At 38.2% G+C, this 16,877-nt stretch overlaps 2 protein-coding genes across 2 annotated transcripts; both read right to left on the reverse strand.

The window, feature by feature from the left end:
- PCOAH_00009100 (hypothetical protein) lies at positions 1–255 on the reverse strand (the record flags this gene model as incomplete). Its single annotated transcript, XM_020057719.1, has 1 exon — positions 1–255. One exon carries the CDS (start codon positions 253–255, stop codon positions 1–3), a length of 255 nt encoding a protein of 84 aa, XP_019913191.1.
- A 79-nt stretch (positions 256–334) lies between these two features.
- On the reverse strand, positions 335–6,615 carry PCOAH_00009110 (SICA antigen; the record flags this gene model as incomplete). The annotated part of the gene is made up of 9 exons (XM_020057720.1): positions 335–742; positions 922–1,403; positions 1,709–2,693; positions 2,833–3,519; positions 3,667–3,785; positions 3,997–4,525; positions 4,682–4,776; positions 5,552–6,410; positions 6,541–6,615. 9 exons carry the CDS (start codon positions 6,613–6,615, stop codon positions 335–337), a joined length of 4,239 nt encoding a protein of 1,412 aa, XP_019913298.1.
- Positions 6,616–16,877: the final 10,262 nt, after the last annotated feature.

Below are 16,877 nucleotides of genomic sequence, written 5' to 3' on the forward strand. Positions count from 1 at the left end.
CTATTCCTTAGGGACATATTCCTTAGGAACACCTTCCTTAGGAAGAAAGTCTCCCTTCCCTAAACCCGGAATCTGAACTTGGAACTTCTTCCTTAGGAACAAAGTCTTCCTTTCTAAACCGGGAATCTGAACTTGGAACCTGTTCCTTAGGGACATCTTCCTTAGGAACAAAATCTTCCTCCCAAACCCTAAACCCGAAGCCAGAAACTGAACTTGGAACCTGTTCCTTAGGAATACTTTCCTCAGGAACATCATCCTTAGGAATAAAGTCTTCCTTCCCTAAAACGCGGAATCCAAGCTTTGAACTTGTTCCTTAGGAACAAAGTGTTCGTCGCTAAATCCGGAATCTGAAACTTGGAACCTGTTCCTTAGGAACGAAGTTTTTCTCCCTAAACCCGAAACCTGAATTTTGAACCTTTTCTTCTTTCATAAATTCGCTTCCCATAAATTCTTGAACCAAAATTTTAAAAAAGTCTTCCTTCGTCGAATGAAGGTCCCCTTTTTGACATTCGTCTAAGACTTCTAAATGGATATCAATAATGGTGCGGTGACCCACACGTTTACCAACTTGTTTCCTCCTTCCTTTTGTAACAGATCTTGGCCGTTTGCGTTCTTTTACTGAGGCATATTCATGTGGACCATCCTGGTCGTCCACATGATCAAGGTGTTGTTCCTCTAAGTTGGGAGAGGTTAACTGTTCCTCTCTTCTATGACGTCGTCTTCGCTTACCGAGGGTAAAATACTGAAAGCAGAAGATAAAAAAAAAAAAAAAAAAAAAAAAAAAAAAAAAAATGTTTTTTTAAAAAGGTGAGTGTTGTATTTAAGAACAGTATGTACTACTTTTAACCTAAGTGGGAAATTTAAACATCTACGGTTAGAAAAGAGAGAAAGACAGGGAAGGGGAAAAGGTGTTTTACTTACCTTCCAGAGTAAGTAGGTCATAGCAGACATTCCAAGGAACACAGGAGCCAAAGGAAGGTATGGGGTAAGATCGAAAAGGTCGATCACCCCTTCCTTCCTCACATTCACTACTTTCTGAGGTTCAATTCCACGTGTCGCCTGCGGTGATTGTCCTGGTCTGGGACTACCAGTGTTTTCATTACCAGATGCACCTGAACCGGAAGAACCTGGGTTCCAGGTTCCAGTGGAACCTGATCTTGGACTACCAGTGTTCTGGTTACCGCCGGAACTACCCCCGCCACCACCTCCTCCACCACCTGCACCACTACCTTCTGTACCTGGACTACCTGCAGGAGCACCTACACCTGGGAGACCAGGTACGACACCACCAGCACCAGGTAATAAACCAGCAGGAGGGTCACCACCAACATCTTGCCTACCAGCGGGTCCACCTCCACCAGCTGCACCGGGATCATTTTTGTCAATCTTAGAACTAACTACACCTAAGAATTAAGGGAACAGAGGAAAAATTAGTATCAGTTAGCTTCATAGTAATATATGGTAGGAAAACGTACCATACTGCGTGCATCCCTGTGTACACATCTCTGGATTATTTTTTCTTCTTTCATTTTTTTTTTTTTCTTTTTTTATATATTTTTCCTTCTTAAATTTTTATTTTTTTATTTTTTACGTCCTAATTTTTTGTACACTTCCTTTTTACACTTCTTTCACTTTGTAATTCTTTTTACAGGTCCAGAATTTTTTGTACACTTCCTTTTTACACTTGTTTCACATTCTAATTTTTTACCTGCTGGATCGCTGTTCCTTGAGACTGCCGATCCAGGGTGGGAACCGGAAGGAGTTTGAGTGTCTGTTCCTGTGCTTGTAGTTTGGGAAAGTGCAGTAACGGGTGTCCCCGCACCACCACTCGTCCCTTCCTTATTATTCACTTCGTCGTCTTTCATTATAGGACCTGCAGGAACATTAGTATTAATATTAACAACAGAGACACGTGATATACCGTTATTACTGGCAATAAACTTATCCTCGTCTTCGTCTTGACTACTCTTTGTATGATCTGTATCATCATCGCCAAGTGAAAGAACAATTTTATCTATTGGAAGATCAGATTCATTAGCATCATCCTTTCTTCCCTTACCTTTCGCCGATGATGTTTCTTCCTGGGTTGCTTTAACAACAGGTTTCGTAGTGGCAGGTTTTGTGGCGGCTGGTTTGGCAGCTTGTGGACATATGGTATTTATTGATTCCACAGCTTCCTTTACTTTTTTATCCCCGTTCTTCTTTGGGTACAGCATATCTGTCATCCTCTTCCCTATTGTGTTTCCATCTGTTACGTTTATTTTGCAATCTTTATAGCTCTTATCCCTGGTGCACAATGGACACAAATCACCTTCAGTTTTGCATGGAGATGTTTTATCTTTAATGTCATTACTTTTTTGGAAGGCATGGGTTATGCCCTGTTCTATGTCTTTCTTTTTGTCTCGACACTTTTCTTGCATTTCATCAGCGAATATATTCAATAAGATACAAGAGAAAGTTCGGTGGAATATGAGGTTATCCTCCTTCATCTGTGGACTATTTTTTTCGTCAGTCCCCTTTTCTATTTTATAGATGTGTTTTAAACCCCGAACAATGTACTGACATGCCTTTCTACTTGCACTACCTACCACCCCAATCTTATTACACTCTTTGTCAACATTCTCTTTATTCTGGTGTATGCCTTCAGAAAGACTTACCAGTTGCTTGTTGACGTCCGGATTCCAAAACAGTTCCTACATACAAGAAGAAGATGGAATATATATATATAATCAACATAGAAATAAATTGAACATCCATATTAATGGACAATGTTTATTGGAAGCATTATTCACTATACTACCCCCTGCTACAGTGAAAAATAATGTTCCCTACCCAAGGTGTATCGACATTTTTGTCCCTATTCGCTTTCCATTTATGTGCTACGCACCTCGTACGTTCACAAGAGTTATTATTTATAGTATTTATATCAGTCACAGTTTTTGTTATGTTGTTATCCTTCTTGAGCATATCATCCAACTTCTTCTGTATATTATTTTTGTGATATTCGCAACCTGTACTTCTCTTTGTATCCAACAGATTATCCTCCATGTTTAATGTGCAATTTAGGTCAGGTTCCCTTGTGCAAATAACACAATCACCACCATTTTTTTTTTCCACACACCAATCATTCTTCTTTCCATTTCCTCTATTAAATGCTTTAGTTATAAGATCCTCTGTGATATTACAGGGGCGTCTAACCTCCTTTATCAATTTGTCTGCATATGCGTTTAATAGGAAGCATTTCATAGTTTGATGGAATATTCTACTATTCTTCCTCTTCCTTACTTCTTCTTTCCTATTTTTACTCGGATCCAAATTTTTTAGATCTACGGGAATTTCGTATATATGTTTTAAACCCTGAACAATGTAATTACATGCCATCTTTTCTGTTTCTGTCATTGTGTTCTTTTTCTTCTCATCAGCCCATTTGCACAGATCATCATCACCTTCATTATTACTGCTCATAGCAGTAGACAGTTCCCCCAATCTCTTCCTGACGTCAGGTTCCCAAAATATACACTGCGGAAATGGGAGGAAAGCAGAACGCACATGTACACTCCATGTGCATCTACAGAGTTCGCAGTTGCGCCTTCTTTCCTAATTATGCATGAGGTACAGTGTTCATTAAAATGCTCGTAACTATGGTGGACAGTAGTGTTCCCTTACCCAGGTTTGTTTTATATTCCCGCCTCGCCCTTGTGGACCTATTCTGTCTATAAACCAATTTGTTGTCACGCACTGTACACGTTTACATAAGTCATCATTGTCCTTGCTGCAGTCATCACCTGTAAAGGGAAAAATAGAGGGATGAGTAGTAGTAGAATGTTGGTGTCAGAGTGTTCATGGTACACTGGTGGTAGGTGGACCTACATTAGTTGTCGCAATTGCTACTTTAGCAACACCAGGAACAACATCGGGTTCTGATGCTTTTGCTGCTGTGTAGCACGTTTGGTTTGGCAGCTTGTGGCAGGTTTTTGACCTGCTAGTTGGTCTTACATATGGATGTTAGAGTTTTCGTTATGTTTCCATCATTGTTGAGCATTGTCTTTAATTTGTCTTTCACATTATCCTTCTTCCCTGTTTGACCTATTTCACAATTTTTATAAGTTGTATCCCTTTCACACTTTATATAATCAACCCCACCCTTCTTCTTTGCATCTGTTTCTTTCTTAATTTTGTCACTGTTCTGAAAGGCTTTGTCTATGCCTTTCTTTATGGGACAAGATTCGTTTTCCCTTTCGATCAACTGATCCGCATAAGCATTCATTACTGCGCATAACACAGTTTGTTTAAGTAATTGCTTATTCACTTCTTGGTCCCCAGCGGACGCGTCTTTGTCCTTCGGAATCTTGTACATATATTCCAATCCCCTAGCAATAAGCCTACATGCTTCCATTTCTGGAAAAATAACAGTTCCACCTTTCCATTGATTGCCATTGCAATAACTGTCTATATTGGGGTTTGATTTTGATATGGCTTCGACAAGTCCATCAAACGTGGCTCCGATTTCCATCCACATGTCCTTCTACAAAATAGGAAAGGGGGATAGATGCATGCTTATATATATGTAATTAACAACTACGTAAAGTTCTTATTTTTCACTTTTCCCCAAATATATATATACATTATGCTATGTTCATTGTCCACAGTTAGAATGCAATGGTGAAAAGTAGCTCCTAACATAGTCCTTCTTGGTGTTTCCGCTCTTCCACCTTTGTGTAACACATTTTACACGTTCACATAAGTTAGGTTTATCCTTCTTGCTGCAGTCTTCACCTGTAGGAAGGAAGGAATAGAGAAAGAAGAAACAGTGAGTGAGTGGGAAGGAAATAGTGTGAAGGTGTGTGTATGAAGGAGTGGTGATGGTAGATTCCTTTCTACCTTGTCTTCTACCCTTCCTTCATTCTTTCTTTCCTCTTCTTCCTTTTTCATTCTCTTTCACTTTGTGTTTTCCTTCTCCTTTTTTCCTTTCATTCTCCTTCCTTTCTCATTCTTTCTTCTTTGGATGCACCCTTTTCAGACTGCACTTCAAATGTTGCTCCTTGTCCGATTGCCCCCCTTGTCCGATTGTCCCCCTTGTCTCGTTGTCCCCCTTCTTCCGTTGAACTCCTTGTCCGGTTACACCCCCCTTGTTCCGGTTTCCTTCCCACCTTGTCCGGTTTCCTTCCCGTTGTCCAGTTCCCCCCTGTTCGGTTCCTTCCCGTTATCCAGTTCCCCCCTGTTCGGTTCCTTTCCCCCTTGTCCACTTCACCCAGCTTCCGGTTCCCCCTTGTTCCCTTTCCTTCCCTCCCTTGTCCGGTTTACTTCACCCCTTGTCCAGTTCCTTCCCCCCTTGTTCCGGTTTCCTTCCCCCCTTGTTCCGGTTTCCTTCCTCCCCTTCTTCCTTTTAAGCCCTTCTCTTTGAACCCTTCCTTCAAGCTCCCCCTTACTCAGAACTCCTATTTCTTTTTCTTCTGTTTCCTTTTCTTCTTCAAATTCTTTAAATTTTTCCTTTCTCTTTCCTTCTTTTCTTATATAATACTTTTAGTAACATTTTAGTAATATTACTTACCTGCTTGATTAACTGCTGATTGTTTTGCTGCCTTTTGCTTTTCATGTTCTTCCATTTTCTTCTGAAATAGTTCCTGCAATTGGTCCTGTAATTTATTATATATAACACTCTCCCAATTATCATTATTCTTTTTCCTCTCTTGTTCAATTAATTCTAAAGCTTCTTTTATATCTGTCTTAGGCAACTTCTCCTCATCTTCAACTAATTGTTTTAATTGATCCTCACTTTCTACGCCAAATAATTCTTTCAAATTTTTAACATCCTCCGCTGTACTAGAGGATTCTGAATCCTTGGGCGTACCTGTTCCGCAGTTTTTTCCTTGCTCCTTTACTGCGTTCATTTTTTTTACACCCTCCGCCGCTTGCCATGCTTTACCCGTTTTCTTGGCCCACTCTTCCATTTGTGGCCAAAGATATTTTCCTCCAATATTCAAATTTTTAAAATCTAATCCTGCACACCTTTCATGGTTTCTCCCTGCATTACTACTACTACTACTACCTAATTTCCAAGCGTCCACAGCCTGAAGAACGTCCCCGGCAACTTTCATTCGACTGCAATGACCTCCAAACCATTTTATTAAAAGTGTCCGTCCAACTATACACCTCAAATAGGACTCCACTGCGCTCTTATTTTCTTCACCCTCTATACGCACTATGTTTGCGTATGTACCTATTTTTATTCCATCTATATATGAAAGTATTTTCACACTGATTTTGCACAGTTCCTTGTCTTCATTCGTCCAATTTTTATTTTCCTCAGTTACTTTACCTGTACAGAGTCCATCGATTATATCATTGCCTAACCAGAGAGTACCAACCATTTCGTTGAATACTTTCTTCAGGTCATCCCATATTTTATCCTGCAAATAGAACAGATAATATACTCCTATGTACACGCAACCTACTCATACTTATTTTTTTTATGTAATTTAATAAACCATACCATTTAGATATAGCACTAATTGTTCCTTTAGAGTGAAAGAATATTACATAATCCCCTGAGGACTTGTAGTTTTTCGCTTTTATCCAATCCACCAGGAATTCTGCCAAGTACCTATACTCCATGGTGGCCCTCTCTTCATTATTATATGATTCATTGTTATATTAGAAGATTATATATTAATAAGAATTCTATGAATTCGTCCACGGAAGATTTTTCTTGTTCTTTCTTTTTTTTTTTCTTCCTTCCATGTCCACAATTATTCTTTCTTCCTTACTTTATTTTTATATCTGTGAACAAAAAAAAAAAGAAAAATTCTGCGCATGCGCCCTTTCCTATCTTCCTCCCTTTTTTTTGCCCTTTAATCCTCTTTTTTTTCATTTTTTCCTTGTTCTTTTGTTCTAATATTAATTTTTTCTTTTTTTTTTTCTTTTTGCGGAAAAAATATTTTTTTTTCCTTTTTTTTCCTTTTTTTCCCTTCTTTTCCTTTTTTTTAAAAATTTTCTTTTTTTCTTTAAGAAAAGAAAGAAAAAAATTTTCGGTTCTCCTTCCTTTATGCATTGCACTTTGTTAAGAAGAAAAGAAAAAGAGAGAGAAAACACAACCATTGCCTCCTTCTTTTTCGTATACATTCTACCTATGTACTCAGTTTTTTTTTGCATATTCCTTTATGCACTACATTCTTCCTAAAAGAAGAGAGAAGAAAGAAGGAAGAAGGAAAGGAATTACGGTTCCTTCATTCTTTTCTCCTTTGTTTTCTCTTTTCTTTTTTCTTTTTTTTCTTCTTTTTTTCTAAAAAAATTTTTTTCTTTTTTAAAAATTTTTTTTTTTTTCTTTAGCCTATTTCTTTTTTTTGTACTGTTTCTTATTTTATGAAGAATATATATGTAAAAAAAAGAGATTAGAATTCTTTTTTTTTTTTTTAGAGAATTTTTTTTCTAAAATGGAAGAATGCAAAGAAAGGAATGGAAGAATGGAAAAAAAGAAAGAGAAGCCTACTGGAATGTACAAAATCATTAACCTTAGGAAGCAGGAGGAAGAAAAAAAATAGGAAGTAATACAAATGTTGTAGCACAGTATATACATCGTTTCATAATGAAAAAAACCAAATATTATTGTCGCAATACAATTCTATTTATATGCCCGCATAACAATTATGTCAAAGTGTGTTCTGTAATAAATAATGATCTAAATACAAATCCTTATACACGATATTTTCCTCCATTTCACACACATTCCTCAAACAGCAGACCACCAACATTGTTGCCAAAGGATTAGCATCCACAACTTTGGTGCTAAATGATTTTTCTTATGGGACTGCTCATATAGTTTGTTGCTTAGGTGTTGCTTCTACTACGTTCCGTGGATGGAACATTATCACCAGCATGTTCCATTTCCAGCTTATTCTGTTCGTTTTCTCCATTATTTTTTGCTCCCTTTCTTTCTTTCTTTCTTTTTTTTTGTTAAAAAAGAGAAGAACTTATCTAATATATGGAACAGAATATAACGTAGAATGTTCTGTAGAATCATCATCATCATCATCCTCTTCCATTAAGTCAGATTCTGAATCTACTGTTGTTGAGTTGTACGCTGAGGAATCATATTCATTCTCCTTATTTAACCTGCGTACTAATGATCTTTTTTTTCTTCCACTTCTATTATTATTATTGCTCCTTCCTCCTCCTCCAAAGAAGGTGTTACGTAAGTCAGAAAATATAGAAGTATACTGAAAATAAAAGAAAGGAATGGACAAGGAGGTGAACACATGTGTGCACAGAATATATATATATATATACATTACTTTTCACATTTTAAAGATTCATTTTACATTAAACATTTATTTTTTGTACATTCCATTTTTTACATTTGTTCTGTGCACTCTTTTTTTAGATAAACAGCAAATATGAATAAATGTTATTATACATATTTCCTGTGTTAAGTGTAGTTACCTTATATAGGAATAAAGCAAGTGCTGGTAATCCTATTGCTGCTGCCCCAGCAGCAGCACCACCACCAATAGTGGTACTGTCAACTCCGGAAGAGGCAGGAGCAGATGGTAAATGTGCAGATAGAAGTTGCTGTTGTTGTTGTTGTTGTTGCTGCAACTGCGAAGATTGTGGTACATCTCCCGCTTCACCATGATTTTGTGCTCCTTCGGTTTTTTTTCCTTGGTTCTGTGCACCTTCTGCCTTTTTTCCTTGGTTCTGTGCACCTTCTGCCTTTTTTCCTTGGTTCTGTGCACCTTCTGCCCTTTTTCCTTGGTTCTGTGCACCTTCTGCCTTTTTTCCTTGGTTTTGTGCACCTTCGGCTGTACATATAAAATTGAAGTAAAAAAAAGAGAGAGGTGTTTCTTTAGTGTAATAAGCAAAGGTTTACACCTGAATTTATCAGGTATGAATACTCCCTTCCTTCCTTAGACCCTGCTTCCTTAGATCGCCTTCCATTAATTCTTTTTCCTTTCCTTCATCCTCCTTAGTCCCGTTCTTTCCCCCCTTAGACCATCCTTCCTTCCTCCTTAGAACCTTCCTTCCATCCTTAGACGTCACTCCTTCCTTCCTCCTTAGAACCTTCCTTCCATCCTTAGAACCTTCCTTTCCTTCCCTCCTCCTCCTTAGACCTTCCTTTTTCCTTCCCTTCCTTTCTCCGTATACCCCCTCCTTTCCTTTCCTCCCTTAGAAACTTCCTTCCTCCTTAGACTGTTCCTTCCACCACACCTCCCACCTAACAACCTTCCACCTACCACCCCACACCCCTAAAACTCCTAGCAACCCTTCCTTCCACCACATTACCACCCCTAACCCTTCCATCTACCACCTAACAACCCTTCCTTTCACCAACCTACCAACTAACAACCCACCTATCACCCTACCACCCTACCACCTAACAACCCACCTTCCTTAGACCTCCTTTCCTTCATGTCCTCCTCAGACTCATCCTTTCCCTCCTTCCTCTTTAGACCCTCCTTTCCTTTGCTCCTTAGACATTCTTTTCCTTCTTTTATTTCTTCCCTCTTCTCCTCTTCATTTTAGGAAAAAGAAAGGGTGAAGAAATAAAAGAAGGAAAGAAAAGAAAGAGAAGAAAGTAAATAGGAAAAGGGTGGCGGTTAGGGCAGATAGGTGTTAGAATGATTAGGGTGATGGTGGTAGGTGGGATAGTGGTGGTACCTGTGTACCATGTGTAGCATGTACATTCGATTTATAGCATGTACTATGGTTAGGAGGGAGTTCACTCGTAGTAGGAAGTTCCTTTATAGCAGGAGGAACTTTATGAATCAACTTCCTCCTATAAGAGTTCCTTCCCTCCCATGGATATTCCTCCCTGCATGGGAAGTTCCTTCCCTACAGAGGGGAAATTCTTTCCCCTCTCAGCTGTGGATGATTGGAATACAGTTTTTTCCTTACCTGCTTCGTTCCCGCCAGGTCGCTCCATATGTGCGGGGTCCAGAGGGCACTTCAGTTCTTTCGGTTGCTTAAATTCCCCCTTCCCCCCCTCGTTCTGATAGTTCTCTTTAAATATTTTACAATATGGTTCTCCTTCAGTTCCTGGGCACCTTTGACTTAAGGTTGTATATTCTGTTTGGGCTCTACATAAGGACCGCTTATATTCTGGACTTCTGCAATATGTAGGAAGATCATCGCTGCTCCGCATTTTATTATAGTCATAATAGTAATCGAATAGTATTTTAGCCTGTGGGAACCTGTCTTTGCTAATATTCTCGTATATATTAGTGCACGTACAATTGAACATAGAACCTGCGAGTGTAGGGTAAATTTTGTTCATAACCATTGAGACAGAGGCCTCTCCCTTAGATTTTTCGTTATTTATTCTATCACCTAACCAATAATAGAAGAAACTATAACGATCACTATTGGACAAAGTAGCGAACTCTTCCGTCCCTGTTCCCCTGCATGCTACACAGTAATTTTTCACAATTTTATCGATCCAATCCCAATTTTGTCCATTGTATGGCGATAATGAATTTTTCAGTTGTCCTTCCAGTTGACTATTGTTGCCTTTGCTTCCGTTGAGTGTACAACTTGTTTTCCCTACTCCTTGGTCTAACGCATCGTATATTTTTTGTGAAGGTAATTTACTTGTGTCTCCGTCCCCCTAAAAAAATATGGAATTGAACAGGGAATAGTGTAATGTATACATAGATGTGAATATATTATCATGTGTACATTTCTTATATTTCTTTATTACATTACGTATAGAGTATTGTATTCATAATATTTATAAAATTTCAAATAAGAAATAACCAACCTGTGGTGTTGCTGCAGCAGGGAAGTCTAAAGGTTGTGGTTTATTATATTCCTCCTTATTTGGGGTTTTTTTCTTAAATTCGTCACAATATTGATCTCCGTGAGTGGTCCAACACTCTTTATTTACCTTCTCATATGTTGTTTGGGCTTTTTGGAAGGGGGCATTACATTTTTCCTTATTATTGCAATAATTGCGACACTCGTCTTCATTCTGTAGTTTCTTATAGTTGTAGTACCAATCGAACAATATTTTAGCCTGGTCGAAACGTTTTTCGTTAATACCTCCGTACAGATTTTTACGGGAACATGCGGACGGGAATTTCTGCAGTTTTTCATTAATTTCCCTCATAACCATTGAGAAAGTGCTTCCTGCCTTCAGTACTTCCCCTTTCACTTTATCACCTAACCAATAATAAAAGAAATAACAGAGGTCATCATCGGATAGCATATCCAACCCCCACCTCCCTGCATTACATACGTTACAGTAGTTACTTGCAATTTTATTGGCCAAGCTTCCATCTGTAATTTTGTACATCCATAATGATGTCTTCACCGCCTGCTCCAGATCACTATGACCCCTTGGTTTCCCCTGGATTGTACAACCTTTTATTCCCTTTTCGAATTCAGCGTATATGTCCCATGAGGGTAATGTAACTGCATCTGCCTCTTCCTTCCCCTAAGAAAATATATAGAATTGAAATATGTGTGTGCATACATGTCCATACATATACATTCCCCCTAATTATATGATACATGGAACATTATATACATACACAAATAACTTTATATACACATTTTTTTTTTTTCAAAATGGTGGAAATGTAAATGAATTGTATTGGTATTATCTAATTTCTGCCTCACCATTGCTAAGATGTGTATAACCTTCGTATATATACTTTAATTTATGTTAAAGAATTGTTTATGTGCTCATGTAGTTTGGAAATACATAACAGAGTACTAATTGATTTATGATGATTATAAATGTGCAGGTATTGAATTTTTATTCTTCCCGCCCAACAATACACAATGCTTAATTTTTCAAACAATAATAATCCACCATCCGCATGCATTGAAATCATCATGCACATATTTAAAGGTAAAAATGGCAATGAACACACACAGGAGATAACAAAGTAAAAAAAGTAAAGAACGAGCTCTACCCCCCCTCTCCACTACTTTCCTATTTATTATATTACTGAATTCTGCACGATTCAGTATAAGAATATAATGCAATGCACATATTCTTCTCTTGCATTCATGATCATTCAACAATAATGATTCCCTCCTTTTATCTTTCTCAGTTCAGTACACTACAAATAACTTATTCAAACATGAGGTGTGTATATCATATTATATAAGCTTCCCTTTCCTTTTTAGTGCACATTCAAGTTCATCTCTTTTCACCTACCATTAGTTCTGCTTTTTCCTTCCATCCTAACATGTACAACCTGAATATTTTTATTTATATGTGATCTGCATATTACATTATAGGAACCACTCCTTTCCCCCCCCTTCTAATTCATGTTGTACCTTTAAGCGTACATGTGCCTCATTCATTTCTAACCTTACTTCCTTCTTTCCTTTCTTTTCTTTCTTTTTTTTCTTTATTTTTTTTCTTTCTTTTCTCTTTCTCTTTCGTTTTTTTTCCTTTTCCTCCTTAACCTTTTACTTTCTTTTCTCCTTTCCTCTCTTTCCTTCATACTTTTTTCCTTTTTTTTTTTTTTTTTTTGTTCCTCTTTCGTCAAGAGAAGAGACGAGCAATCTTTTCCCCTTCCTTCCTCCTTGCTTACATACACTATACATTCTTTTATTAAAAAATGAAAAAGAAGAGGAAGAAGGAAAGAAAGAGAGTCAGATAGAGGGAAAGAAGAAAGTGAGAGAAGAGGAACTTATCTAACATAAGGGATAGAATATAACGTAGGAGCATCACCTTCCGTTACGTCCGAATCTGAATATGCTCTTGAGTCAAATGTGGAAGAATCATCTTCCTCATTTTCTACATTTAACCTTCGTTCTAATGATGTTCTTCTCTTTCTGGTTCTTTTATTGTTTCTTCTATGGGTGCCACCTATTCCAGAGAATAAATTGGTATACTAAAGTAAAGAAAGGAAGCGAATACAGATTAGATGTACGTGGAGGAGCTCATCCCTAATACATATTTATTTCTTTTCCCTTACGAGAATAATACTCATGAAATTTTATTATATATATACTAATTCAAAAATAGAAGCACATACTTTATATAAAAGATAAAAGATTAATGGCAATCCTCCTATAGGAAATATGGAGGAAATCACTGTGGTGGCAGTAGTGGGGGTGGTGCTGTTTCCTGGGGAGGTTGTGTTTGGTGCTGTGGGGAGTAAGCTAACTGCCTCAGGCTTGTGAACAAGGCTCTGTTCCTGCCCTCCTGAATGACCATTCTGTTCCTGGCCTCGGTCCTGGTCCTCACTTTGTAGTGTAGTAACACCGTTGCCCTGTTCAAGTCCTAGTCCTCGTCCTGAGGGAGGGTCCTCTTCCCTTCCACCTAATTGAACGTCGTTCGATGGAACACGGTCCGATAGAACCTGTTCCATATCCTCGACCGAATGTTTGTCATCATCACCTGAACAGTCATTTGTTTCTTTCAACTTTGCGTTTGGTCCTGATTCTTCCCCTGATACTTCTTCTACTTTGCATGCTAATTTCTGTAGGTCCTGTGGAGTGGGTAGTCCACCATCTTTCCTGTTGAGCACCTTACAACATGGGTCACCACCATATTGCCGTTCATTTCCACAATTTCCTTTTACCATTGTAGTGATGCTTTTAGCTTCTTCGATATAATCAGAATAGGCCTGAGAACAGCGGCCTCCACTGGTTGCTAACTGTTCCTTTATACTATTATAGTTATGGTAGAAATCGAATACTTCTTTCCTGAACTTGAAGAATGTACTGTCCACAGTAGTATCCATGACTTTACATTCGACCCCAGCACCAAAATCCCCTAATTTCGCATAAATGTCATTCATAACATCCTGGAATTTATCGTGGTCCTCTAAAATGTTCATCAATGTGGTCCCTAACCAATAATAGAAGAAACCACAACGTCCATCATAGGATGGATTCTCCGGCTCCATGTTAGATATGGTACACCATGCATTGGCAATTTTAGTGGCACATTTTGTCTTATCATTACACTGCCCACCAAGTACAAATCCCTTTAATTTCTTATCTAAAATTTCTTCTATTTTTGTTGTCCAAGAAGTGCTCTGTGCACAAGTTTGTTCGCCATTCTTGTTTTCTTCGAATTTGTTATATATTTGTTTGGAAGGTAATTGTTCCACACTGCACGGGTTGCCGCTTTCCTACGAGTGTGGAATTGGAAAAGTGGAACACATGTTTCCATGTATGCCTTACATTTGAATTTATTACACAGAGTGTTATACATAAGTAAACTGTTACACATATGTAGGGTGTTACATGTGTGTGTGTACACACTACTGTGTTAGTCACCCCTAAATGATAGGAGGTTAACCGTAATTTCTACCGTTGATGATGTTGACATTAATGCAGGTTCCGCCTCCTGCACTGTAGCACACTCTAACTCCAGCTCTAATATTGCTTTATACTTCCCCTTGAATACTGCATTAAATTCTTGACAACATGGATCAGCAGTAGCATTATTAGGGACACACGTACCCTCCAATGTACTATATGCTTTCGTAGCTCCTTGCCATTTTTCCTTTAACTTTCTACATAAGGGAGATTCCTTATGCTGAAGATTCGGCTCCAGTTTAATATAGTCGTAGTAGTAGTCGAATAGTATTTTGGCGGGTGTGAAACTTTCTTCGCTAATTACGTCATATATATAATTGCAACTCCAGTTATGATAAATTTTTTGCAGTGTACTATATACGAAGGAGATGGCATGGGGAAAATTGGAACTACTATTCAGATTTCCCTTTATTTTGTCACCAGTCCAATAATATAGAAAATTACATAGCTGATCATAATATTTTTCATTACCCTTTATGCTTAAAGCATAACAGTAAGTACTTACAATTTCTTGGGTGAGGTTTCCTTTATGCTGTAACCATTCGAATACTTTTTTTAATTCTGTCTTTATTTTCTGCTTCTCATGTTGCTTTCCATGAAGTTCACAATAATCCGTGCCCCTGTCGAATGCACTGTATATTTGTTCTGAGGGTAAAGGAGGTGAATTTGGACCGGCCTGCAGAAAGTGTACTTAGGTTAAAATAGATTGTGTAGAAATGGGTGTTCTTTCTATATATATGTACATTCCTTCCCATATTATTATTATTATTTCAGTTTGTGTGTTCAAATTATTTCATTTATAATATTTATTCCCCCCCTTAAATATAAAATAACCTGCGGTTCTACTGGTTCCATTTTTCCCCATTTAATTATATATTCTTCCTGTATATGTATATATATATATAGAACAAACGAACAAACACAACACTACAAACAACACACAACAAACGAACAGACACACACAAGTACCAAACGAACAAACAAAAACAAGGTTACAAACACTCAAAACAAACGAAGAAACGAATGCACTCCCTCCCTTCCTTCATGTGTTAAGGAAGAAATATTCTTTCATTCTATATATATTTCTCTCTCTCTCTATATATATATATATAACATGTGCGTGTACAGGTAGCACATTACTACCCCCCTTTTCACACCCACCACATTCCCTTCCTACATTCCTTCTACAGTTCCTTTTACATTCCCATCCTACATTCCCTTGTTACATGCCCTCTACAACAGTATGATATGACAGTTCTCCGTACCGCTATATTCTTTGAGGACATTGTAGAAAATTAAACTATTATTATGCATATTACACGCAAGCTCCCCTATTACATTATACACGCACGCATATACGCTCCTTTATTATGTACATATAAGAAGGGAAAAAGGGGGGGGCTTGCGCGCAATTTCCTTTCTTCTTTAGGCAAAAATTTTTTCAGAATATGCCATTTACTCTATGTTCTATTTTGCTTTTCTTAAATGGAAGGGCAGGGGCGTTGGTGTGGGTGGTAGGGTGGTAGGTGGGTTGTTAGATCATTAAAGTATTGTTAGATCACATATATATATATTGTGTGGTGCAGTGCACAGTTCATGCATATGTGCATTAGGAGCATCTTCCTTTCTCCTCTTTCTTTCTTTCTTCCTTCCTTTTATTCCTTTCCGCTCTTCCTTCCACCTACCACCCCCAACAACCTTCCATCAACCTACCATACGGGGTAATGTGTGTACATATTATTCGTACTCATCGGAATAAGCTTAAATTTATTGGATAAAAATTAAGCTACACATGGCACTAACACGGAGGAAGAGATTGGGGGACCTGTACTAAGTTGTGTACATATATATACATATGTATATATCTATATATATATGTATGTAGCAACCGAGTAGCTAATGCATTACGCACCCCCCCTTTTATATAGTAGTGTTGTGCTTTCCATCCTTCCTTCTCCCATACATAGTATGGGGGGGAGGTGTGCATACTCCTTTTTTCCGCTTATGGTTGATTAGTGCGAGTGTAATTACCTTTTCGCGCCCCCCTCTCACACATGGTTGCCTGGTAAATAGCGACGCCCTCCCCCCTCAATACATCCCTTATCGGGCTACAATTTATACACTAGGAACAGTTCATATTAGGTGCATGCATTGTCTTCTTAGAGAACCCTTTTCACCTCCTTCCGCCCCCCCCTCAATCCACACTATACCTTACATATTAATGCACCCTTCCCATCCTTTTTTTTTTTTTTTTTCTTTTTTTTCTTTTTCTTTTTCTTTTTTCTTTTTTTTTTATACATCCTTCGGTTGTATTCCCCCCCAAGGGCGAACATACACCTACCACCCCCCACAAACACCCTAGCACGAACAAACCCTAACACAACTTTCCTTCCCTCCTCCCTTAGACCCTTTCCTTCCCTCCTCACTTAGACACTTCATCCTTCCTCCTCCTTAGACCTTCCTTTCCTTCCCTCCTCCTTAAACCCTCCTCATTCCTTCCCTCCTTAGACCCACCTTCCTGCGAATGTTCCTTCCACCCCTAACCCTTCAATCTAGCAACCCAAACAATCTTCCTTAGACCCCAAACCCTTCAT

The sequence above is a fragment of the Plasmodium coatneyi genome, chromosome 4 (genome assembly GCF_001680005.1).
Source record: "Plasmodium coatneyi strain Hackeri chromosome 4, complete sequence".
Taxonomy (NCBI): Eukaryota; Apicomplexa; class Aconoidasida; order Haemosporida; family Plasmodiidae; genus Plasmodium; species Plasmodium coatneyi.